This window comes from Helicoverpa armigera, chromosome 21 (genome assembly GCF_030705265.1).
Source record: "Helicoverpa armigera isolate CAAS_96S chromosome 21, ASM3070526v1, whole genome shotgun sequence".
Lineage (NCBI taxonomy): Eukaryota > Metazoa > Arthropoda > Insecta > Lepidoptera > Noctuidae > Helicoverpa > Helicoverpa armigera.
The window spans coordinates 1,387,276-1,413,689 of NC_087140.1; the positions used below are offsets into that span (position 1 = coordinate 1,387,276).

Here is a 26,414-nt window from a genome sequence, read left to right on the forward strand (position 1 = left end):
TTTAACTTTTTATATGCTAGATGAGGAAAAAAAATAAGACTATAAAGTGCGATTTATTTATAGTAAAATCAACGTCACAACAACAAACTTTTGTAACATTTAGTCAAAAGCAATAAGTCCAATAGTGCGAATCTTAGTTCGAAGTTAAGACAAGCCTAATGTCAGACCAGATAAAACAGTTTTGGACATGAGCGCGGTCATAAACCAACTGTTTAAGTTTTGAAGGCTAGGCTGAAGTTTGGGTCTTAAACCCAGATTATTTGGCTAAGTTTTGACTGCTTTTGTGGATTTCATTAGGCTGCCAAGGTTGATGTAAAGATTGTCCAATCGTAACTTTGATATGAATATTCAAATGCAGAGAATATTAAGAAGACGGTTTATAAATTGGATTTATATTGTTTTTCAAAATTGGTGCGTACCTACGTAGTATTTTTACTTACCCTTTTTTTTCCCCTCTCAACTAAGCCACACTGAACTATTTAAAAGGTTCTCTACTCATTTTTAAATCTTCCTGTATTTATCTCTCACTTTTATATTTTTCTATATAGATATGTTCTCGATGTTCATACTTGTTTAAAATAATTGATTGAAAGAAACAAGTTAATCAATTTACAACCTTATCCGTCCAAGAGTTAACAACTAAAGTGCTGGTCTAACTTCATGTAATACATTTGTAACTGTCTATGGTTACAAAATAACATGTGCCCAAGAAATGGGTTGACCACACTATTTCAAAGGACTTATCCGCAGTAATGACTTTGTGATCGGATATTGGAGGTATGGTCAAATGGTCTATTTATTGTCTATTTATTGAATCTTTCATAGTTTTCTTGAAGTTTTCTGTGATTTTATATGCAATACATTAAATACCTACGGAAGTATTTCAGGCTTATGATGGTATACCTACTTTTTACTAATGTTATTAACATGTTGTTGGCGCGTTATTTTTTTTTCATTATTTTTATAGGGCCAGGTGAAAGAAAAACGATAAAATATTATATACGAAACAATTTTCGTTTATTTTTGCAAAAAGCATTTGATTACACGCACATATTAGGTAAATACCTAAAGGTTAAAGTCGCACCACGCATCATTATTTTTTAAATAATTTAAACAATTTTATAATAGCAATAATAATACATTAATTAATTTAAATATTATTTTTTCTATATATTATCACGTATGGCAATAAACAGAATATTTACAACTTTACATAATAAAATAAATTAAAAATATATTTTTTTAGTAAAATCTCGATAAAACTAGATTTAATGAATATCAAAATAATAGGATTTGTGATGACGTTTATTTTAAATTCACTAACAATGATATACTATCACAGTATCGTAGGATACAACAGACAAATCATTAAAACGAGTTTAAAACATCAATTAATTTCTAAAAAAAAACTATAAAAAACATTTTGCTAACAACCATTTGCATAGAAAATGTAATAAATTAAATATATGAGATGCAAAGATTTCACGTTGAAGAAATCTATTCTATACACAGATCTACTTATTATTACACATAATGGTTTCTTTAAATTACATAATATTGCTGTTTTTTATCTATTTTACTGTAAATTCTAGTGGATTCAACTATTTTGTAAAATAAATACTAATATACGTTTTAATATTAGATATCTACACTTTAAAAACTGACAAACATTGATTTTATGTACATTATTCTCTGAAATTCCACATTGATATTCGTCTACAAATTTCTAACACATTTATTTTCTGAAATCACAACAAGCTAATAGGTTTCGAACTAGTGGAAAACAGATTAAAACAAAACAAAAAATAATGGACGGATTTGAAAAGAAAAATAGGAGAAGAACAATTTTAACTTATCAACACGAATTTATGTATTTTTGGTAGGTATTGTACTTTATATACCAAACTATGTACAGTAGAATTAAAAAAAACTGGTTAAGTTGAAGAAAGTAAGTTTTCAGATATGATTAATATTGTTAGAAAGTTAGTTGTAATATCTATTAGGAGTCACAACCATTTATTATTACTTTTTTTACATTTACAGCCCGTACGTGCTATTTTACAATTTCGCACATACTATAAACACTAAAAATTGGCTATATTATAGTATATGGTTTACTAAAAATTTTACATGCTAAAATTTTCTTTTTCTATTTTTTTACATATACTTTGAGCCTATGTTACTTATTCAAAAGGAAGACACATTGAATTTACAATAGCGAATATAGAAATTGTTGTTTGAAACCAAAAACAGGTTCATTTATTTTGACCATTATTTTTTCTGCCTAAATTATTAGAATGACCACAGTGTCGCTCACATTTTGACATTAAATTCTAGTTTCTATTTTATTATAGGTGTTTTTAACGACAAACTCAAAATCCATGTAAACAAATAGCAATATTTGGCTTATATTAGGAAACAAAACATTACGTTTTCCTTTTCAAACAACAATTTCCCAACAGTTTATGAGAACGCGAAAAAACAAGCTAACGTGATTAACATGGACATTGACACGACAGAAATGAATATTATTATATTAATATCTTTGGACGTAAGAGGTAACAAAAAGTATCCACTGTGGACTATAATACAGATTTCGATATCAACAGACAAAATAAAAAAATAACAGACAGGTATATTTTACCGTGTACTTAATGTTGTAATAGTGGTAAAAATCCTATTGAATCCGAAAAAAGGACAGATCTAAACCTTTTTTCATCAAATACCTACAAGATTTCTTTCACGATTTGTATTTAACTTGTGAAAAGTGTAATGTCTTGAACAGTTGTTATATTAATCAAAGTGGGACATCAAGACAGGTTAGGATAAGACAGGATTTTTTTTCACCAATCAAAAAGTATAATCAAAGATCTGAAGTTTAAAATAAAAAAATAATTTCAAAATAATCAAAACCTTTGGAGGAAATGTCTACAATACTGGGAAGCGGACAGTGCCTTGAATATTAGTTCAAGTTAGTAATTATCTATAAATATTTAATCGATGAGTTTTGACACAACACTAACACATCAAATCTAACAGGTTGGTTATTTACCGTAGCACATCAATAATAATTATATTAAAAATCCTTTTTTTCTCTATTGAAGCGTTATTTGTCCCCATTATAGTATCTTCCTATTTTAATTTAAATAAAATCGTTATTATTAATACTAGATGACTGATATTATACTATTTTAAGACTATTTTCTATCTACAAGACTGACTATTCGATAAATACTATTTACAAAAAGTCTAATTATTACGTACGATTTATTCATGTTTTGTTGTTAAATTAATTTACAAAAGTTTTGTATTTTAAATGAAACTTATTTATTCTAAATGGTTATTAAGAAAAAATGAAAACACCTAATTATTGACTTTGCCTAACACTTTAGACTATATTTCGTTAAGTCAAGATAACCTATTCCTTGTTTTAAAATGTTTAATTATTATTATTATATTCTGTACGATTTACATTACTATTTCCAAAGTCAATATTTAGTTGCTGGACTGAAAAATGAAAATTTATTCATATTTTTATAATTATTTTACTTAAATTAACTACGGCCTATATACGGCCTTTTTACAGCTAACAATAATTTATTTCATTTAATTTTACATTAAAATCTAATAATTAAATATTTACAACACTTTGGCCTCTTTTAAAATTAGTTATATCTTATATTTAGGCCCGTAAATATAAAACAGCCTACATTATGTATTTTATCAGAAAATGACTTTAAAATGTTCTTTTATGGAATGATTCTATCATACAATAATGTTTTTTAACTATGTTGTTCAATAAAATTCAGATGAGAAAAAGTAAAAAATGGTATATAAAGTAGAAAAATAAAATTAATAACAGACAAATATAAAAAATTACTACGTGAAGAAAAATAAAAAAATATATACGCATTAATGAGTTAAATTTTAATTAATGACTACATATTTACAATTTGATCCTTTTCGTTCTATAATTACTTACAGAGCTTTTGTTTGTATTTTTTCGTTTCACGAAAAACTTCGATGAAGTAGACTTCGTTCGTTTTAGCCTCATTTAATATTTTTTCTATAAGTTTTTAATTACTTATCTACATATTTTGCTTAAATGGGTCAGGTAAAATAAAAATGTATAGGTTCAATATTTAAAACATAGAGTGAGTTTAGAATAAAAACATTATGTTAAACATTCATTTCGTAAAAATGATAAAGGAAACATGTCCGTTTGTGCTGAAATTCTGATCCTAAACCAAAAATATTTTCAAAAGTAGAAAAAATAAAATCTTTGGTTTAGAATTGATAGTTATTTAATACTATCAGATTTAATACATTTAATTATCTACTCCTTCATTTGCAAATAATAATACAAAAAACTGCGTTTCTTGTGTGTTATACTTATATTACATTACAGTTTCTGTATTATTTTTCACAGGATATACAAATTCATACCTAACACGACACGTACGTATATTTTTCTATACAAAATTATTTATACATCGACGATTCTAAATAAATCACATCAACTTTGGGAATAAGTACACGTATGTCCTTAAATATTTCGTTGAGACTACACTAGGCCTCTCAAACCGTGGTCACCTCACACTTTGGCGATATTCAAAGCGATGCTAGGTCTGATGTTCTCCTAGAAGGTACTGGCACCCTCAGGTTCGCCGAACCTCTCCTATCTAACCGCTCTAGAGCATCAAGGTCCGAAGCACTTCTCCTACAAAAACTGCAGAACGCACAAGCTAAAGTGTTCTTGAACGCATTACGGAAGTCTCTATTGAAATACGCGTAAATGATTGGGTTCAACGCTGAGTTGAAGTAACCAGTCCAGAACATGATCACTGTGACGACTTCGGGACACCGGCACGAGTCACACAATGACGTTGACACGTAGAATAGGAAGAAAGGTAACCAGCAGAGGATGAAGGCTCCCATGATAATGCCCAAAGTCCTAGCTGCCTTGTGTTCTCTCTTCATTTTGAGGATATTTCTATCCTTTGTCGGAGTGGTAGCGTTTATGTGTAAGGCGCCATTTTTGTCGCCCACTTCTCGAGAATGTCTATGCATGAGCATAGCATTGCCAGCTCTGGCGTGAAGGTTTTTCTCCTGTCGATTCGCTTCTCGGAATATAGCGTAGTATGTGAACAGCATTATGGTACAAGGAATCCAGAAAGATATTGAGCTGGATATGACGGCGTATGGCTTGTTGACTATGAATTCGCACTCGTCAGCTTTTTGGACTTTTAGATGATCACTCGTTGTGTACCAGCCCATGAATATTGGGACGTAGGATATCGTGATTGGACTTAACCATGTTGCTGCTAACATGATGAATGCCATCTGAAACAAAAGAGTAAATAAATATGAATTACTTTAAGAAATGTTTTTATTTTGTCCTACGGAAGGAAGGATAAAAAAAAATATTAGAAGGATTTATTTGCTGTAAATAAGTAATTTTTAACAGTTAATTTTGATAGGTATTACTGTAGTGACTTGATAATTTTAATCACCGGGTTATAACAGATTTTTGCATATTTCCCCAAACCAATAATTATATTTAGCGAAAATTGGTGTTCCGTGAAATAAGCATTAATGAGTCGGCAAATGGGAGGCAATAAATTAATATTTGCCAATTCATTAATACCTGGTAGATGTTTATTATTCATCTGCATTATTCATGCATTGTATTAGTAGATCGCTAATGGATTTAGCTTAATAGCTCATAAACATTACTTAACTCTAAACCATTAATTAACTTTTGAGGGAGAAAATTCCACTTATAAAGTTGATTTATGAGGAGATTTTTATTACCCTTTTTAAAATACATTCTTTGAGAATAAGGGCTACTATTGTAAAACCCCATGAGCTAGCCCCAGTTTAAAGATTTTATATTCCTCGTATATTATTTTGGTCTCACCATGCAGATAATATTTTCTGCATCATAAATTAGAACATTAGCAAAGCTGTCAATATAACAGCTAAAATTGCCACACAGTCTTCTGTCGAACGAAAATAGCTGCTTAAATTATAATAATGACACAAAGATACCAACCTTCTTCGTCATCTTAATAGGATACTTCAAGGGCTTCACAATAGCGTAGTACCTATCCACCGATATGCAACACAGATGTAGAATCGACGTGGAAGTGAAGTATACATCGGAGGAGTTCCAGAGGTCACATATCGTTGGTCCGAAGAGCCAGCTATTGTAGAATTGGACGCTGAAGTTGAACGGCATTACCACCATGGCCACTAGGATATCGGCGAACGCGAGGGAGACCACGAAGTAGTTGGTGATTACGCGGAGTTTCCTGGGGATGAGAATGATTTGTGTTAGCATACCTTAATAGTAGCTATGAATACAAGAAAGGTCCAATGGGAGCTGGGAATGCCTACTAGTAGTTCTGGATGTAGAATCATTATCAATAGTTTAGGTACCTGGTTTTTATGCAAGTGCATGAAATATTCACCCCAAGAAGCTGACGGAACCACGGAAGTTGGGAACATGAAAGTATGGTTAAAAAGATAGGACATGTAAAAATAAAAAGCGGAGCTTCAAATTTAAATCCGTCTATCAAATTATATACAAAAATAATAAGGTTCTAAATGTGAAATGTATGTGAATGTTGAATCTTTTGATAATGTATAGACTGTGCTTCCTCTTTATTACTCTCACGGTTCTCAAATCTCCGAATCGTTTAGCCCCAAGAGGGTCATAAGATAGAAATGAAGTAAGATTCAGAATGCAACTACTTTCTGTCTATCCATAAGAAATAATTACTTTTGATTGGACCCATGGGACGATACATGAAGAAAGACAAATCTTATTGACAGACAGCACATGAATTTACTGGTTATAGTTTTAAATCCCCCAGGATTTTTATATCACTAGAATTATGACAGTCACAGTAATAAAAAACAAATTTTAAGTACACTCAACTACTGTGAAAATGCTCTTGTTTTAGAAAGAAATACAAATCAAAAACTTGATTCGTAATTTATATAGATCGCCCTTTTTCCAGACTACCAAAATTGATTTCTCACGAGACTAATACAGTCGTTTAGCAAAACGTTCCATTTTAGATCTGATACAAAAAACTTAGCCGTCTTATCTCGACGGCCTCGGGTCTAATGTCCAAGAATAATAAAGTCATTTGTCCGACCAATCCGTTGACTAGTTTCGCAAAATATACTGTGTTGGGAGAAAAAGTTAGGAGAACTTTTGATTGCTTGGCTGAAGTTCTAACGATGGACCCGGTCGCTAGCAAACGTGGGAGGCATTTTAAGGGTTATGTTATTTTGTTTGTATGTGTGTGTATGTGTGTGTATGTGTGTATAGTATATTTTAGTGTATGTTAAAGTTCATACTGTGTAGTTTTTGATGACTTTCTAACATTTGAAAACTAGTTATCAATTTTTTCTCTATGTGATTTGTTAGAAAAGAAAAAGTCAAGTGCAGTGACTCTTTGATTTTATGAACAGCAAAACTTCACAACGCGATCTCTTGATCTACAAACTGCATACAATTTGGTCATTTCGGAGCCAATTCATGCAAGGTAACAAACTGAACGAATAACTTAATCATTCTTCTTATTTATACGTAGAGGGTACAATGACTAGCTACATACAACAGCAACAAATCTATCAAAACTTGTAAAATTAAGTTCAAAAACTTCATCATTGTTTCAAAATTCAAGTCGTATAACCAGAATATGATGACCCTCACTTTGTTAAAGACTTTTGACTTAATTCAACTTTGATGATATAATTATTATGCTTAAGACAGTTATCGTTAAATTAGACTTGTTAAGTTAATCTGTAAAACTTTCGTTAATTAAGGAACGCTAAAAGATTCTTTGAATTAATGACTTGGACTGACTTCATTTTTCAAGGCAATTGCTAGCAATAATCTCTAAATTCACTAAGTAAGACTTTCTCACTGTCCGTTTCCAAATTTAAGTATTTTTTTAAGCCATTCATGATTACATTCGTAGAAATAACACTACATTTTTCTTTCTTAACAATAAAAAAATGATTTAGTATAAAGATAAAACTGCTTACACAACATTTAAAGCATTATGTAAGTTATGTATAAGCAAATAAATATAACAATAGAGAAAAATAATATTTGATCTTTTCACAAACAAAATACCTTAAATTTTTGACGTAAGCAGTGTTTTACGTTCATCATAAAAGATACATATATTTTATGAAGGTATTGATAGCTTATAAATATTTACTTTCATCAATCGTTAAGTGAATTTTAAGTCTCTTCGATGTTCAAGTTAAAGCTTATGAAATTTTAATATCCTTTATTTTATACGTGTTTGGATACGTATCTGTATTTTTACTGAATATTAATGTCGTTTCAGATATCTGTGATTTTTAGGGCAAACTTCACTGGGTTTGATCATGTATCTTTAAAACAGCGTGGAATTTCTTATTTTTTCTAGAACAATGTCTCCAATATTTGTTTACTCGGGGTGAAAAAAAACTACCTTACAGATATCTATACTAATATTATAAAGAGGAAAACTTTGTTTGTTTGTTTGGTTGTAATGGATAAACTCAAAAACTACTGGACCGATTTTAAATATTCTTTCACCATTAGAAAGCTGTATCATCTGCAAGTAACATAGGCTATATTTTATCCCGGTGCGGGCAGTAGTTCCCACTGGACGCGGGTGAAACCGCAGGAAAACGGCTAGTATTTGATAAAGCATGTTGTAAATAATATGTAGTAAATGGACTAAAATGTGGTAGTGAGAAGTGAGTATTTTTTTGTGGAAATAATGGAGTCTAAGGCCCATTTAGGCCACGAAGATCACCCATCTGCGCATGACATATATACTGCACAAGCATTTGCGCGGACACAGGTGCACTTACAATATACAACAGTCTTACCTGTGCCTCATAACACTGACTATGACCAGCATATTGCCCAGCACCGCCATGATGACGATGAGCAGCAACACCGTGATCCTCAGCTTGAAGAATATGCTCTGCGTCAAGTCATCGTCGTCTGTCTCCGCGACTGTGCCGTTGGTGGTCACGTTGACAGTCGCGTTCACTGCCGCGTGGTGGGTTAAATTTTCGCGATCCATATGGGGTGGCCTAAGGAACAAAATACGATTAGAAAATCGAAATAGAAAAGGTAATAAAAGCAAACATTGATGAAAGTCCATGTTGTTTTGTGGAATGTGACACATATTACAAGAGAATCACTCAATATTTCGCATATATAATTAAAACCGATCATTTTTGCATATTACATTTGAGTTACTACGTTAACGCACGAAATGTTTTATCTAACAAATTGAAATATAGTTCTCTACTCAAATATTATATTCTATTGTAAACTAGCTCCAACGCTTTACCGCACACATTTCCTTTTGATTCAAAATTTATGAGTGTGGGTAGACTCATAAATTCTAGGATCGATATTTGAACTGAATTACGTTATTCTAGTTTTTGCTGGACGTTAAAGAAACCTAGCATTTTCGTCCATAAAAAAGGGTCATATGACAATTTTTCTTATTTAATGCTTTTGGTGTAGTACCCGGGTTTTCGGGAAACCTTTTAGTGGTTGTAAAGCTTGGGATCCAAAAAGAATGTGGGAGATTTTGACTTTAGGGGAAAGGAGCTGTAAATATATAACAACATACAAACCTAGTTACTCCCCACAAAATCAGGGTCTGAATTAAAAATCCCCTCCTATAATATTCACATTATAAAACGTAAAATCTCTTTTTTACTTTGGAAAAATCTTCGAGAAAGATAGCAAAAGAACAACTCAAGGAATTAATAATGACGACGTTATAAAAAGTGAATATTTGCGTGGCTGCTTATAATTTTCTCGGAAAATGTTTGTTTATTTTACACCAATGAGGTATTAAAAGATTTTAAGGAAAGCCGACGTGGTTAAGCATTTTTATGTCTTTTTTTGCGGCTCACAAATGTATTTTATCCGGTCTCTATTTTGGTAGAAGTAGGTATTCTTTTCAAAATTTTCTAAGGAATATCATTTAATTTCAAAATAAATTTGAAATTAAATCCAACTACATAATTATGTCGCAGTCAGTTTCCAGTCAAACTGGATGCAACTGAGTACCGTTGTTTTAGGTGGATCGACTGCCTGTCTGACCACATCTTAGTTACCGAATAACAAGGTCTGTAAAGCTGTTTAAAGGTTGTTAACTTTCCGCCTTTTAACTACACGTAAAGGCTGTCAAAGATTTACAAATTGTCAGCCAAAACACATGCTACATACTTTAGCATTAATAAGACGTGCCATCACCGTAAATTGAACGCCATAAGTCTTGCTTACCTTTATCTGGCTCGTTTTATCTCCGTTTCACTGACAATCCGGCCGCCAACCTTACACGCAGTGTATTTCAGTGACTCGGTATCTTCGCACATTATTACAAGTACTTTATAAACTTTTGAAAATAACACTTTTGAGTATAGTACTCATTTTCTTCTTCACCGCCTCTTCGTTGAAGTTTTGAAGCAGAATTTCATTACGCATCTTCGATTTTTCTCAGTTCTTCATTTTGTAAAAGGTTCTTTTCGATCTTAGGTCATCGCAGCTCTGAAACAAAAAACGGTATAATGAAATGAAGTATTGGAATGAAATTAAAAGAGTTAGAGGGTGATATTTCCTTTGTTTTTTTTCTTACGTATTCGAAAAGATTGCTCTTCTATCTTATTTATGTTTTGTATTGAAGACTGTTAAATCATATTCTAATTTTGTAAATTATATTTTGAAATGCTTCATTTAAGATTTTAATTCCAAAACACAAATGCATAGCAATACACGTTTCATATACCTTACTGTAAAGTAAGTACAGACTTTTCTTAACATTGATTATTTTGTAAAGGTAAATACGTCTTTTTAGTCGTCAAAATGTATTTGTCGAAATTGTTCAAATATAATATTATTGAAAGAAGCCTATTGAAGGTTACTTTACTCAATCTAATGTTGGTTCAAGAAATCGGCTTTTGATTAAAGTATTTCGTGAAAATATCTTTTTTCTGTGTGTTATTTTTCCTCGCTTATGTAAATCTTTTATCGTTATCGTAACAATAGAAAATCCTTTGTAGTACTAATGTGTTGTATGTGTTGAAGAAGAAAAAATATACGAAAGTGTTTTCTTTTTTATATGATGTAATATTTATTATACCTAGACTAGGACGTTGTTTTTGTTCCATGAAACTACGAAAACGATAAAACTAATGAAAGTAATTGGGAAATGGAATATAAACCAATGTTAGTTTATACTTTACGTACAGTATTTAAAACAAACATTTTCATATCAGTTCGGATAATCAATTCATGAAAATATATTTGGGTGAATTATTATTATTTTAGGCAAAGTTCAAATGAGCTTTCACATAGTTTTATGTATAGTGGTCAATATTTGAGCTTATAAATATGTTTCAATATGAATAGTAAATAGTTATACATGTACATAAGTCATTAAATAGCAAGGACATACTTATACCTGCAAGTTTCTCAACTAAAAAGTTTTGTCAAAACCTCGATGAAAAGCGTTTATTATTAATCCTAAAGAAAATAAAACTTGATTCTCTTTGGGCTCCCTAAGAATCATCGTTAAAAGCACAATATTTAAGCCCAGCACCAACAACTAAAATGGCCTACTGTAATCCACCAGGACCAAACAACAGAATATCACCTAAATGCTTCACACAGACACTTCCACACAAAACAGTATAAACGACTAAGGTACTGAAATTCAGAAATTCTAGACTACCGTATATTCTGCACCAAATGTTTCGTAGTGCCCATTAATTTTATATTTTACAAGCAACGCTCCGTTTTGTGCAAGGTCTTAAACGAAGCTATATTGCCCCGTTTAGTAAAGTACAATGTCATCAAAATCGTGTAGAAGAGCTTCCATCTGGCGTTTAAAGCATAAAATGAGTAGATGCATTTGCCTTTGCAAGCTAATTGCACGACATGAACATTTTGTAGATGAAAATTTGGGCTGAAGTTGGTTTCGTTTGAAATGTTTTTTGTGTGTTGCAACTTTACTACACAATGAAACGACTTTTTGAGAATTTACAGTAAAAATGATCACGGTCAAGTTAGGTCGTATAAGGTCACATAGCAGCGAGTATTTCTTTTTATGAAAGGATGAAAAAATCAGTCTATATTAGATACGAGTATTATAAAGCAGAAATTTTTGTTTGTTTATTTACTTGAGCGCTTTAATTTTATATTAAGGCCTTAAACGAGGCTATATTGCTCCGTTTAGTAAATTACAATGTCATCAAAATCGTGTAGAAGAGCTTCCATCTGGCGTTTAAAGCATAATATGAGAAGATGCATTTGCCTTTGCAAGCTAATTGCACGGCATGAACATTTTGTAGGTGAAATTTTGGTGCAAGTACTATTGTAAGTTGGTTTTGTTTCAAATGTTTTTGTGTGTTGCAACTCAAACACAAAAGGAACTTATAATTCTTTTGTAGAATTCTAGATATGCATGCAAAAGGGCTTGATTAATATAGAAGTTAGATGGCAAGAGTGAAAAAGAGATGTGATAATGATGTTATAAAATTGAAAAGTTTGTTCTATTGAGCGCGCTAATTTCACAACACTAGCTTCTGGACTGATTCAAAAAATATTTTCGTAATAGATAGCCCATTTATCGAGGAAGACTATAGGCTACTTTATGATGGAATCGTTCCCACGGGATGCGTTCAAAACCGCTGGTGAAAGTTAGTGGTTTATAATACGAGATAAATATAGTAAATAAAGTAAGTTTTTATATGGTCTTGCTCTGAATAGGGAGCATTTTTAATTAACATTCATCTTAGTTTTATAAACCAGGTCACTGTTAGGGGAGAAAATATTTTTCTCTTTCTAGTGCCTTCTTATACCTCTTAGGCTGAATATTTTTTTTTGCTTCAGGCGTCTTTATATGAAGATTGTTAATTTTCAAATATTAAAAAGAAAAATGATGATGTCCACCTAGCCGATTATCGGCTACGGCGGCTGTTCTCATTTAAGGAGATCAGCCAATTGCGCAGGACATATTATAGTGCACAAGCATTTGCGCAGACACAGGTGCACTCCCTATTCCTTCACTCTCATAATCCGATGGGACGGCAAATCCGACACGACCGGAGAGAGAACAGGCGCAGGACCGACATTTACGTGCTCTCCGATTCACGGGTGTATCAATCACCAACTTACAGGCTCCGGGCTACTTTGTGAAAGTCTTCTAAAACCCACAAAGCGATTTCGGCCCGACTCGGGAATCGAACCCGAGACCTCGTGCTCAGCAGCCGCACTTGCGACAGCTAGACCAACGAGGCAGGCGAAAAAGAAAAATACGATATAACTTGCACTGTTTTGTAACTTACAACAGTTAAATTGGTACTTTCATGGTCTGAAATCGAACCCGCAAACTCGTTCTTGAAAGGCTTGTGCTTTAACCGCTTTCGAAAAAGAAGAATAAATTCCGCAATAAAGATTGACTGTACTGTTTTTCCTGAATTTCTATACTTAAAGACAACAACAAATAAATTCTAAGTAGCTAGTTAACTTATCTAAGCCGATCCATTAAGACAAGTGATTTATAACTTAATCTCCCGATGGTACAGGATTCTGTGTTAGACGTTTCAACTTTATTGCCTAATTTAGCTGAAAGAAAAACTGGAATAAAACCGTTTAATAGATAACGATAAATTGTTGAAGTTTTTGTGCGTTTGTTTGAAGAAATTGTCTGAGATTGTAGATCTGACGGCAATTTATTGTTATTGAAAATTAGTAGAATTGTGTTTGGGATTAGCTTAAATCTCTTGAGTTTTAATGAACGTTTTTGGTTTTTGACATGACTTTGAAATAATTGTATAATTTTTACAACATATTTTTTATAATTATTTTTAATTTTAAAGAATCTCGAATCAAGGTATTTGTTTTAATTATCAAATTGATAAATGATGGGCAAATTGATAAAGCATTGTAATCCGAAATATGAGTGACAATTTTATCATCATCCCTTATAATTAATTTTTGAAGTATTTAAACAAAATATAATACGAGTACTTTTAATTAAAATGACGCATAACAATCTTACATTAACGTAGCCTACATTAATACGTTCACGTTGTTCCACGTAAAGCCAGATTTTATATTTCCCTAGACACAGGTGAGATACGTTGCCTGAAAATACCGCAATGCGTTTTTGTCTAGAAGGGTCTTTTTCCTACGAAAGCTTGGTTATATGAAAAGGCCTAATGTTATACATAGAGAAATGATCTTTGTTAGGTATCATAGGTATATACAGGTACATGTTAGTTGTAAGCCAAGTTTTTTATTAAAAATCTAACAAATGTTATTGATATGTTCTTGCTTCTGTTTTCTTCTAGGTTATAGGAATTACTTAATTTGGAAAGGTATAGTGAAAGATAAAGTTCATAGCTCAAATGCGTTATCTATGTATGAAGATAAATATTTAAAACACGTTGTGTCACAAAAAACAAAAGGCACATAAAAGTATCGCTTGCAATAAAATAGATTGAAGAGTAAATAACCAACTATTATGTTATAAACTTTTCAAAACAAAAACATAATAATTATCTTCCACAAAATAATGCAAGTAACATCACAAACAAAAGCGACATCAACCAAACTAAGAACAATATAAAAGCAATTTATTTAACGACAGTCCACTCTAGAGACGACAGCACAAAACTTCTATAATAATCTTCAAAGAATAATTGGACTTCATAACAAGGGCTTTCTGGTCTAAATTCCATAGATTGTTGTAAACTGCTAAAGAGCAAATTCCCTTGAAAAGGTTATGCGCGTATGCCATTTTGGGTAACCGCTCCCTAGAGGATGGTAATAGATTCTGTGCTAAACGCTTATTATGCTTCAAGGACATGAATTAATATGGAATGTAAACATGAAACACCTGTATTATATTTGTTCTAGTATGTAATATGACACTAAAATCTTGCTTCTTTGCTTAAGGACCAATGTTGTTACTATCCTGGGGTTCTTTCATATGAAATTCAAAACTAATTGAATAATAAAGAGTGACTTGTCGCCAGAATAATGTAACCAATTTGGAAGAAATTATAGGCGTTTATTTAATTTATCGTCTGCTCTGTATTTTCCATGCAGCTAGTGGTTTCATTAGTCAGTGGCTAATATTATGTATTTGGTACATCATTTTGCAGTTTTGGAAGACCTTCTAAGAACAGCCAAGATCCTGAAGAAACTTGACGAGGACTGAAGCATTTAATCTTACTTTAGTTCTTAATTCTTTAATTTCTTATGTTTATGTGTATTCCGATCAATTGAACACCCAATACAAACGTCAAAAAATGCAATAGGTACTCCTTTCTCATAAAACCAAAGATGAAAGAATAAGTATGTTCGACGTACAGGAAAACATCACGATAAAATACATATTTTCGAGCAAAAAATCTTCTCGAGTAGTAACATGTTGACATGATATGTGGGGTGCATGACATAAATGTCAATTGAACAGAATATTGGAGATTGAACACGATCTTCTAGGGAGATTATTTTGTAAGGAAACATGGTAGTATAAAAGTCTTATTGGTCCAATCATGTCACAGAAATAATTAACTTCACTTTCCGGTCAGCTTAAATATAAAGAAGATTTTTTGGGTACACAATAATGAAAATTTCAATTAGACTCCTAAATGATGCACAAGGATCTCTGAGATTATTAACTTCTAAAAGTACTTCATTATCTTTCTTTGCGTTTTGCCTAATAATTAGTGCAACTATGATGAGGTCGACTTCCAGTCTAACTAGATACAGCTGAGTAGGTACTATTATTTTGCATGGAGTAAATGCCTATCTGCCTTCCCCAGCCAAGTCATCTTGGCTACCCAATACAGGTATGTGAGTAGTAGGTGCGATTGTCAGACTTTCAGACTTCTTACTATCCGTAACGATTTCAAAAGTTCTTCAAATGTCAGCTGGAACCTACCAGCTTATGCCTTCCGAAACAATGAAGAATTCGGTAGACATAGAAAGTCACTCATCCAACGACCTACCGAACCCGAGCGTTGCCTAGCCCCTAAAGTCAATAGGTTTATAATAACAGTATTTAAGTCCAGTCTAGACAACAGAGTTACGTGGGTGCCGACTGGTATCGGAACTGTACAATATAGAACAAAACATTACGGACAGGAAAAGCCTATTTAAACTTGTGCGGCAGGTCAACATCTGTCCAAGGACTTATTGTTACTGGAAGCGGCATTAATGCCGTTTCGACATTAGGTATTCTATTTCGAATTTCAAAATTAGGTTTGTCATATTCTGACTTGTAGGAAAAAGGCTGTTCTCATAAACTACAATGGGTTTAATTCTGAATGACTCATTATATCTAGACTATTTCTAGACTTATTTTACCGCATGTCTTTGAAAAACTATTTGCTTTACTCTGTATTTGACAATTTTTATCAAAATGAAACGAAACATTAAAAGAAGTCAGTTTATTCAAGGTGACGTAATGCAATAGGTAAGTAGGTAGTCCAATTCAAAGCCATTAAATAAAGGATTCTTTACTTGTAACTCATTAATAAAAATCATTTTTGTATTCAAACAACTAAAACCCCATTTAAAGCCACTTCTAGCAATTTTATTTCCAAAACATTGCCCGCGCGCCGGACACAGTGTAATATTTAATTTCCTTTGATATTTCGTCCAATCGAAACTTATTGTTAAATGGCGGGAAAACCATAAAAAGTCGGCCATTTTGAGTGGCATGTGTGTTATTATAATGATTTATGGCTACACTAAAATACCTTGGCTGATAAATTACCTAGATTAGCGGCTATTAATATTGTGTCGTCAAAATGCTTTCCTTTGAAGTTGGATTCGGATTATTTTATGACAGGTGACTTATAAGTTCCGGACTAGAAATCTACATATAATTTTATCGACCGTTGAGAATTTGATGTGTTTCATTACCGTGAATCGTCGTGAACTTATGAGAAACCATTGAATTTTATTCTCCAGTGAATTTTCTGACGTGATAGTGTCATATAAAATTCCCACTATACGTACGCAAAAGTATAACACATTGAACTCTGTCTACCGTGGAACCAGCAAGAGGTGCGATCAATGAATTTTTTCATGACATTAACGAGTAAAAATATCATGTGAAAACTGACTTTACAGACATTTTTTCATAAACGATACATTTGGCATTATTTAAACGTATAAAGAAAGTTAAATGTGCTTTCTCTTTGCAATCAAACGATATTTTATTCAAAACGTCCATCATCAACCATAATTGCCGAGTTTTCACCATTGATAAAAATCGTTTTCAAACCGAGTTTTATTTGTGTCTATTAACAAACTACCTGAAAATCATATAAAAACAAAGTTGTACGAACTCCCACTAAAATCCCATTGAATTTAGGTAGTCTGTAAGCGATGAGTTTTTCATTTCTCCTTTACAATTTTAATGTCGAACAGAGTTTCAAACTGAGCGCACACAACGCTGAAAACTAGCATTGAAAAATAATTCAACTTACTCCACTTTATAAGCGAGAGTAGAGAGAATTCAGCTTTTTATTTTTGTGTAGCAGCAGTTTATCTCTCTAGAGTGTAGTTAAAAGCCAGCAGAGGATTTATACGTGTTCCATTTAGTATCGTTTAATGTAACTAAATAACTGGTTCTTTTCCAGGTAATTTTTACTGCATTACGTATAAAGTAAACCAATCTATATAATCGGCAAAAAAACATTACAACGCACATAGCAGATATAGAAGTACCGTTTAGTTAACATCTGTCAACTAATAAGATAATGATGATGAATTGAGTGTACTTTAAAGTCCCCTACAAAACAACATGCTAGCCAGACCATATTAAATTAATCGGACACAAAGGCCATTTGTCACATCACTCTTTTAGTCAACAATTGGTCAAAGGGTCAAACGATTGGTAATAGGTAACGCGGACCTCTTTGATTTAAAGTCATAACTACAGAGAACAAAATGACTAGCGGAGGTGCCATAACGGAAAATCTCCTAAGGTGTGCGAGGGACGAGGAACGTTACTGTCTTCACCATTATACGCCTGTTTTGGACCCGATCATTTATTGTAATACCAAAAATCGTTGATATATGGCTCAAAAAAGCCGAACGCCTCATTTGTTCACTCGTAACTGATCATTATGCTCATGCCCGATGTATTTGACCTACAAGAAGGCGCCTAACCTACCTGCATTATAGCATCTCTGATCATCTTTCCTTCCTCCGTGGTCGTAACTCTGTCGTCAAGGCCTGAGATTTCGTAATAGTTTGATAACTTCTAAGTATGAAGGCCATAACACATCAAAGTTTCTCACAAGACCGGGCACAATAGTTCAAAACAAGGACAAACTGAAACTAAATAAAGAGTAGTTTAGACTTTAGATCGAGATCGAGACAAAAGTGATATTGAAGTAGAATTTCAGAACAATATTATAACAACTGATAATGTTTAGAATACTTGCACAAATATAAGAAGCGAGATTGCAGAAGAAAGGTTATGAGCAGGTAAAGCGAACTGAAATATGAGAAAATTTTAATAAAAGAATGATGACATTAAAATGAAATACTAGACCAACGGTTTATGATGCGCTGAGAAATCGATACAAAATGAATATGTTATTAAAACCATAGGAACTTGCCTTTGTAATAAGACATTGAATATAAGTTCTTATAAAAATGTAAATAATACTTCACAAGGCTGGTCATTGCCATTGAACATCCGAACAAATTGGCTAAATTGTGAAATATTGCTAGTTTATAATATTGAACATTATTGTTTTAATTAAAACGATACATTATACAGTTGGCTCGTGTTTTGTATAGTAAATAGTAATTAAAGTTAATTAATTCTATGATAGGGGACGGTGTTTCGTTACTTATTGTTTACGTAGCCGAGTTGGGGTTTAGAATTGGTCACAGTTGTAATTTACAAATGTTTATAGGTCCCAGGATTTATTTAATTTGTTTGTTGAAGGTATTTCTCCGAATTTTACGTTATCTTTAAGGTTCATAATAGTATTTTTGTAATATAAAATTGTGTTTACTCTTAAAACGTTTTTATTGAAATAGGTGTTTAACACGTGTGAAATCCCAGCCGTTTTACACGAGAAAGTTTTGCCGCAGGCTTTTATGTTCTGTGATAATTTGTAAAACAGGAGCTACGGATGTATAAAATTACGCTATTTAATATCAACATTGCTTTAAAATTAAATGACTTCTATTGTAGATTATCTCAAGGTCAAATAGTATTAGCAGACCTGAATAAAAATCTCGTATATTTTATTTTTTACCAACCAGCGCCTTCATTAATACTATTATATTCATATGATATCACGCTATTTTAGTCACTAAAGAACAGACAATGAATACAAAAGATTCATACAAACATACCCGAGAGAACTATCATTTCGACCTTAATAAAAATATACGAAACGGTCCATTTAAGCTGACCTTCCCCTCAAGGGCGGAATTTCTCTATTGTTATATAGGGTGTACTGGGATTTATGAGATATGCCAACGTTCTGGAAGGGTAGAATGGGGACACCGAGGGGAGGATTGATTGCTGACCCTCTTTTGAAAGATTACGAATGTTTTTCGTCACCAAAACATGAATAAATCTGCTTCTGTCAGAGTTTTCGAGTTCCGCTGAGAGTTGTGCTGACATTTGTGGAAGTTGTCTTTAGTTGTCAAGGTTAAAAGTTGTTTGAGAGATTTAGACACGAAGCAGACGATTGCCATTGATTCTGGAGACATAGTGTCTACAGAAGAACCGATAAGTTAATAGCATTTTTTTAAGAGACCTGTTAAAGTATTATAGATTAACACAGTTTACATAGTTATAGCATCTAAGTAACAATTGCATATGGTAGGTGGTACATACATTCGCCGCAATAACATTCACAAAACATTTTAATAATGTATTCAACAGACAAGAATGCATTCAATTACACACTAATGAAGAACTGCCATTAAAATTAGAGCAGAATATTCGGGACGCTCATTTTACTCGTCTCAAGTCCATACTTTGAAAATATCGTTAGTACCTACTTATTCTATCTTCTCCATTGGTGCCTGATAGTCTAGAAAATTCTTATAGAAAAGTGAAACGAAACTTTAACGTGGTTGGCGTCAGGTTGTACCTAGGAGCTCGGAATAAGAAAATCTAGAACTTAAGTAACGTTTTATGAGAAGTAAGGATTATAGCTATCCAGCTTGATTTTCAAACGAGTCGGCAAAGAGGCAGCCTAATGTGGATTTGATTTAGGACCCAATAAAAAATCGGGACCGACTGCTAAGAGGATTTCCAACGATTTCAGCTCCAATAACTTTATATTACTTTGTTACTGTTATGATTCTTACTGTTGTAGAAATGAATATTTTAATGTTTTATATTCAATATATTGGGAATGGGGTTTTTATAATATTTTGTTTTGCTAAAATGACAGTATTTTAGCCATATTCCGAAAAAGAAAAAGTTGGATGACAGTATTTGTTAAGATGTTTAATTATAATAATAAACATTTTCTGGTTCAATTTATTTTATAGGTTTTCTAAATGTTATGGAAATGCGTGTTTTGTACTAAACAAACGATGTAATATTCGAAATCCTACTACCAGTACTGAAGTGGTAGTTCAAACGTTAACAGATATCTAACAAGCGTATTAATATAACAATTAATTGTTACAAGTTAATTAAGTTGGGGCTGCTAGCAATTATGTTGTTCATGTATAGAACCGTGAAATAACTAAGTTATTGATACTTGGGCTATTTTTGGAACAAAGTCAGTAGGTTGGCTTTTGTTTATAATACCTATTGATTTTGATGCCAAATACAAAAATGTTTTTTTTTTTTTACTATTTTAAGTTTACTACAGTTTTAATTTTATGCCATAAATTGTCAAAGTTGCTTTTGAATAACTTTTTTGAAATCTCGTTAGTGCAACACCTTTGTGCGAAACCACATTTCATTAATGACTTGCTCATTAAAAATAATTTTACCTCACCAAGATTTTTAGTAAAGAAAATGTTTACAGAAAATAACACCATGGGAAATATTACAGAAATCCTTTTAAAGACCCACATTATGATAGCAACCTAATGCCTGTCATTGCAAAAAAAATTGGTCATTATTTCAAAAACCCGCAAATCTTGGGAAATAAAAAAGAAACCAGTCTAACTGAAAACTCCGTTCAGTAATAAACGGGGATAGGCAGGGAAGTATTTGATGAAATGAACAATAATAAAGGAAAGTCTGACGACAAAATTGTGAGGAATTCCACTTACCGACGAATTTTGAAGAGTTTTACCTTTTTAATCCATTAGGAACGCTCGGCAGGCGAAAATATTTTAAATTAGGACATTAAGGTTGATAAGTGAATTTTCACAGGAAAATATTTTATTTGGAAAACTTTTGGCTGTTATATCATAACAATCTTAAGTGGTTTAAATAATACTTGTATTTTTTTTACTCTTTTGAGTATTTCTAAGCGCCTTGTTTATTTCAATCGTTATAAGTTTGTATTTATTTTTATGGCGAAGCTTTCATATACAAAATGATTATTAATAACTTTACTACACAAGTAAACGCCAAAGATATAAACATTTAGCACTAGTAACAAATCAATATTCAGGTAAACTATTATTGAAATCGACAGCACGATTCTGTCTTCACTATTCCTTCACAAATACGTTTGTTTGTAAACCACCGTGAACTATTAACACAGTCATAAAACAGTATTTCGGAAGCCAAGATCTGATACCAGAAGTTCACCATTTGGTCATCCAATATTTAAGGTTCATTAAGTTATTTATAACTATGGCGTAAATCTGAAACTAACTGAAATGTCTATTTCAGATTCAAGGTGATGGCTCAGAGAATTCAACTAGAAGCATCATCACTTCATAGTATACAAAAAAGTCGCCTTCTGTGTCCCTACATCCCTATGTATGCTTGTGTCTTTAAAACTACGCAACTGATTTTGATGCGGTGTTTTTTTTTTAATAGAAATCTGATTAAAGAGGAACGTTTATATGTATAATAACATCGATTAAACAGCTTTGCACTCGTGCAAAGCCGGTGCGGGAATTGTTCAGAATAAAGTTGTGTTATAGATATAAGAGATCTAGTATTATATATCGTTGTATATATCTAACATTAAAGTTTTTAGGTAGATTAATAATTTATTTTTACCAACTATAATAAGATTTCTTAAAGAATGTCCAATTCTTTATTCCAATAGGTACATGATCAATCAGACAAGATATTATGTCTATTCAGGGATATTATTTTCTTAGTACAAAACTAAAGTCCTTTATATCTCAAGTATCATTGTCTATTTTTGTTGAGATCTCTTATTTCCATTGACCTGGTTACACGAGTAAATAGAAATTGAATTTCAGTCTATCTCTTTAATTCTGGATTACGACTATTGAATCCAATTTGCTGATGAACAACTCGGGAAAGAAATTCTTTGCTGACTTATTTTTCGTGCCACGAAGTGTAATCGCTTGGTCGAAGTTAAAGTAGCTTTTGATTGCTATTTAATTAAATTGTTCTGTTACGGATAAAGAAATAGTTTTTAAATTCTATGTTTAGTCAATTTTATGTGAGTGATCTTTTGCGATCTAGTTTAGGTATTTGACCATTCTTTAGATGGACCTAACTGACGACTTTGAAATGTTATCTTATGGTGGATTTTCTATGTACCATATACTTAAGTTACTATACATTATAATTTGACAGTAATTGTATGAGAACGAATTCCTCTACTAGGCATATAAACAAATGGATAGGTAATAAAAATCCGCAGCTACAAATCAAGACATACTGTTATTTATTGGTTAGAAGTAGGTAAAAACTATAAGAATGTAAAATATATGACCTTAATCACCTTTACAATAAAAAGGTTACCCATGAAAAAACAACATCATATTTTAAAAAGAAGTCATGGTAAATAGGTATTTATTCAGAAAGGGTTCAATAAATAAGAACAGTTTTATCTTCGAAAAAATCATTACAATAATATATAAAGTTCTGCAAACAAAACTCTTACACATGACTAGAGATGGGAGTAGCGGGGAGATTAATATCGATAGCCCATGTTGATGTTTGTTCTTATTCTCATTACAGCACAGGAATTTGATCTATAATGTATATTTCTTCTTCTATATGACACTAAACCCGTATTATGCAGCGGTAAATGTGAACAAAACCATCACGCTTTCTGCATTGTCACTGTTGCAAACCCTGGCTATTTTAGGACACGGAAAACTTCTCAATAAAATAAACAATAAGTTATTCTATCAATTTCCTAAATATCTTGTGTACCCCAAGTGTCCCACTATAAATTGGATCAAAGCAAAACTTTTCCCCTTACATTTTGTTGTCAATCCGTTCAACCATGACCCTAAAACTCCGTTGGATCCATCTATTATCGATAATACTGTCCAACCCTAAGATAGGGAAAGTCTCAGAAAAAATCTTGGCACGAATAAACACGAGAATGTATTAAAGTGTAAAGGGGTATCTTCAAAAGCTGTTATTTTAGGAGGAAAACGAGAATAGAAGTATAGTCATCCATAAGTACCTATTGAAATTCTGTGGTTATAATATTGGTGTCAAGAGACTGTATTAGAAGCAAATATGTATTATTTTTCTTGTAGAAATATTCACGAAAAAAATAACGAAGTTTCATCAGTACCTATTGCTCATACATATATGGACAAGAAAGCGATTGCGCCTATTATTTACTAGTTTATAGTATTAACACAAACAGAAACCTCATAAACACTACATTAACCAAATAACTGTATCAGCAACAAACATCGATACTATCATTAAATATCATTTGTGTGAAGCATAAAAACATGAAATAGCTCAAATAGCATTACGTGGCATGGCGTGCGATGCAAATGTACCCCGTCACGCACACAATCATGGCTTTTCATCCACTTTTACACCGCAACAAATTAGCTCCGTGATTAATTTTAGGATAATGTTTTAAGGCATGTGATGCGGAGGATCATTTATGAGGAATGAACATGGATGGTTGTAGAAGATGACGAATAAAGCAACGATGGATGGTGTGAATGTCGTTACGGCTAGAAAGTTTCGATTAGCCGTTTTTTAAGAACCTGTAATAGGTCTTTATGACATAAAAACTCTTGATTTTGACTTTGAAAAGAAAGTTACTAAAAGATGACAGATATTTAAGAAGAGAATTTGATGTACAATTAAAATTAGAATGATGTAGTGTGCAGTGTTTAGAAGGATATTTTTCGAATAGGTTTATGAACCAAATTAAATTGGTAAGGATCTACTACGGTGCAAAGATATAAACAGTCTAATAATCAACAAATCTAACAATAAAAAAACAAATCAATCTAATGTTAAATAAGTTGATTTTGGGCTTATTGTGCGAGTAGAACGCAAGAACGGAGAATTTGAGTACTGTATAACAGTGCGATAATTGCCCCGTTTTGATTAAAGTTAAAATGTACTAAGAGAAGGAAATGATTATGAACAGAAAAATAAACGTGGGAGGACTAACATCTGATGAGCAGTTGGTGCGAATCTCACGCTAACTATAAAAGTCGTGAAGGATTTATTACGTGTTATTTTAGCATCTGTATTGCAATCGATTATCATTTATTGGTCGTTATTGCAATATGCAACTGCTATGTAGGGATCGAAATTGATGGTATCCATACAAATATGTAATTAGACACCAAATGCAATACAATTGTATGTGGTCAGTGTTGCATAGTTTATTAGCGTCAAGTCATTAGTCAAGGTGATGCCTGTTTAAGATGATTTGAGAGGGTTCATTGACTTCTTAACCTGGAGAGGAGACACTGGGTGACATCGGCCTGTTTAAGTACCACAAAGACTTTTTTACATAATGAAAAGGCAACAGTATTGATTACCATATGTTTTCGATGCAGGTAGGTATATTATCATTAAGATTTGAGATAAGGTATCATTTAATTTACATGCTTAAATGTAGACTGATAAGACCAAAAAGTTTATGAAACCAGTGATTTTTGATCAGCTCATGGTTATAAACTGCTTTTGAATTTGAAAAATGAATTTCTACTATTTAATAGATAGAATAAGACACAATTTATTAGCTACATTAACCAGATATTACAGAGGGGATGCTTCTTTTTTGCCTTTCCAGTAATAAAAGTTAGGTATTATCTTCAAACTTTATCACTTCACTAAACACTGTAGATATCGGGAACAAAATTTTCTAAGCGGTTCTCTCAACCGGCTATGATAAATGCGATATTGAGTGGCTCGTATCAATCATATAGGATCGACGGGTAGATTTGAAAACAATTTTACATATAATCCCGGCTGACCCTGTTTCAATGAACTGAAATGTAAATTTTAATTGAATATTTTAGCCCAAAGTTGGATTAGGTAGAATAATTTGGATGAACTGGCAAAATTGAGATTTCAGGTGATCTGCATAGATAATTTTTTACATAATCATTCTAGCTTATTCTACAAAAAAAACGTTAAAAATGTATAGGTACCAAAATTACGTGCTTTTCAGCACGTAAGCTATAAGAGATTCCGTAATTAATCAAATTATTTAAAATTCGCACGATTTGTTCTCGAAGAAATGTAAACTGTAAAAAATAAAGTCCTACCTTTAAAAATAACCTTCTTTTTATCTGGCCCAAATTTTTTGTTAGCAGTTTTATAAATCTCGAAAATAATCTTGCAAGTTCTAATCCGCTGACTATTGAACACAAAATCAATAATTCATCAAAAAGCAGGAATAATATCAAAGAAATAAAAGATCCTTCATAAAATACAGCACCGTACCTACCCATTCAGGCAAATCCAAGTCAAATGCCACATTCAACAAGAGAAAATGTCTTTTCATACAATCTTTGGTTACAATAAAAACTTTTAAAAGACCATTCTTGCTTGTTCAGACGCAAAAGCCTTTTCTGAAAATACTTTTCCAAGAATACCACTGTCTTCCTTCAGTAAGCCTTTGACATTAAAACATACATAATGCCGTGTCTTTCTGTTATATTTTCGTTTAATTATTTTACAGTGAGAACTAATTTACGTAAGATGCCTTTATTCTCCGTATAAAATTATGCAAGTATGCATATCTAAATCATACGAGCCTATAGTAGCAACACGTATACACATTAATTAATTTTAGATTTTTTTACTTGATTGCTGAAATTGCCATCAGGGCAATAAGTTCCTGAGCACTAAATAAGTCATACATACCAAATATATAGGTAAATACTTCTAGATAGAGGCCTATCTAACATCATTCTAACAAGGTTTGGGCCAACAGCCGTTGAGCTGGCCACAATTCAATAATTC

General features: G+C 32.2%; 1 protein-coding gene across 1 annotated transcript in view; it reads right to left on the reverse strand.

Annotated features, from left to right (window-relative positions):
- Window positions 1-993: 993 nt before the first annotated feature.
- LOC135118362 (octopamine receptor beta-2R) overlaps window positions 994-26,414 on the reverse strand; it is a 69,636-nt gene continuing 44,215 nt past the window's right edge. Inside the window, exons 3-6 of the mRNA XM_064040188.1 lie at window positions 10,331-10,594; window positions 8,908-9,117; window positions 6,056-6,314; window positions 994-5,343 (exon numbers count right to left, since the gene is read on the reverse strand). Coding sequence (XP_063896258.1) covers window positions 4,612-5,343; window positions 6,056-6,314; window positions 8,908-9,107 — 1,191 coding nt within the window. The 5' untranslated portion in view covers window positions 9,108-9,117; window positions 10,331-10,594 and the 3' untranslated portion in view covers window positions 994-4,611. The remainder of the gene's footprint in view (window positions 5,344-6,055; window positions 6,315-8,907; window positions 9,118-10,330; window positions 10,595-26,414) is intronic.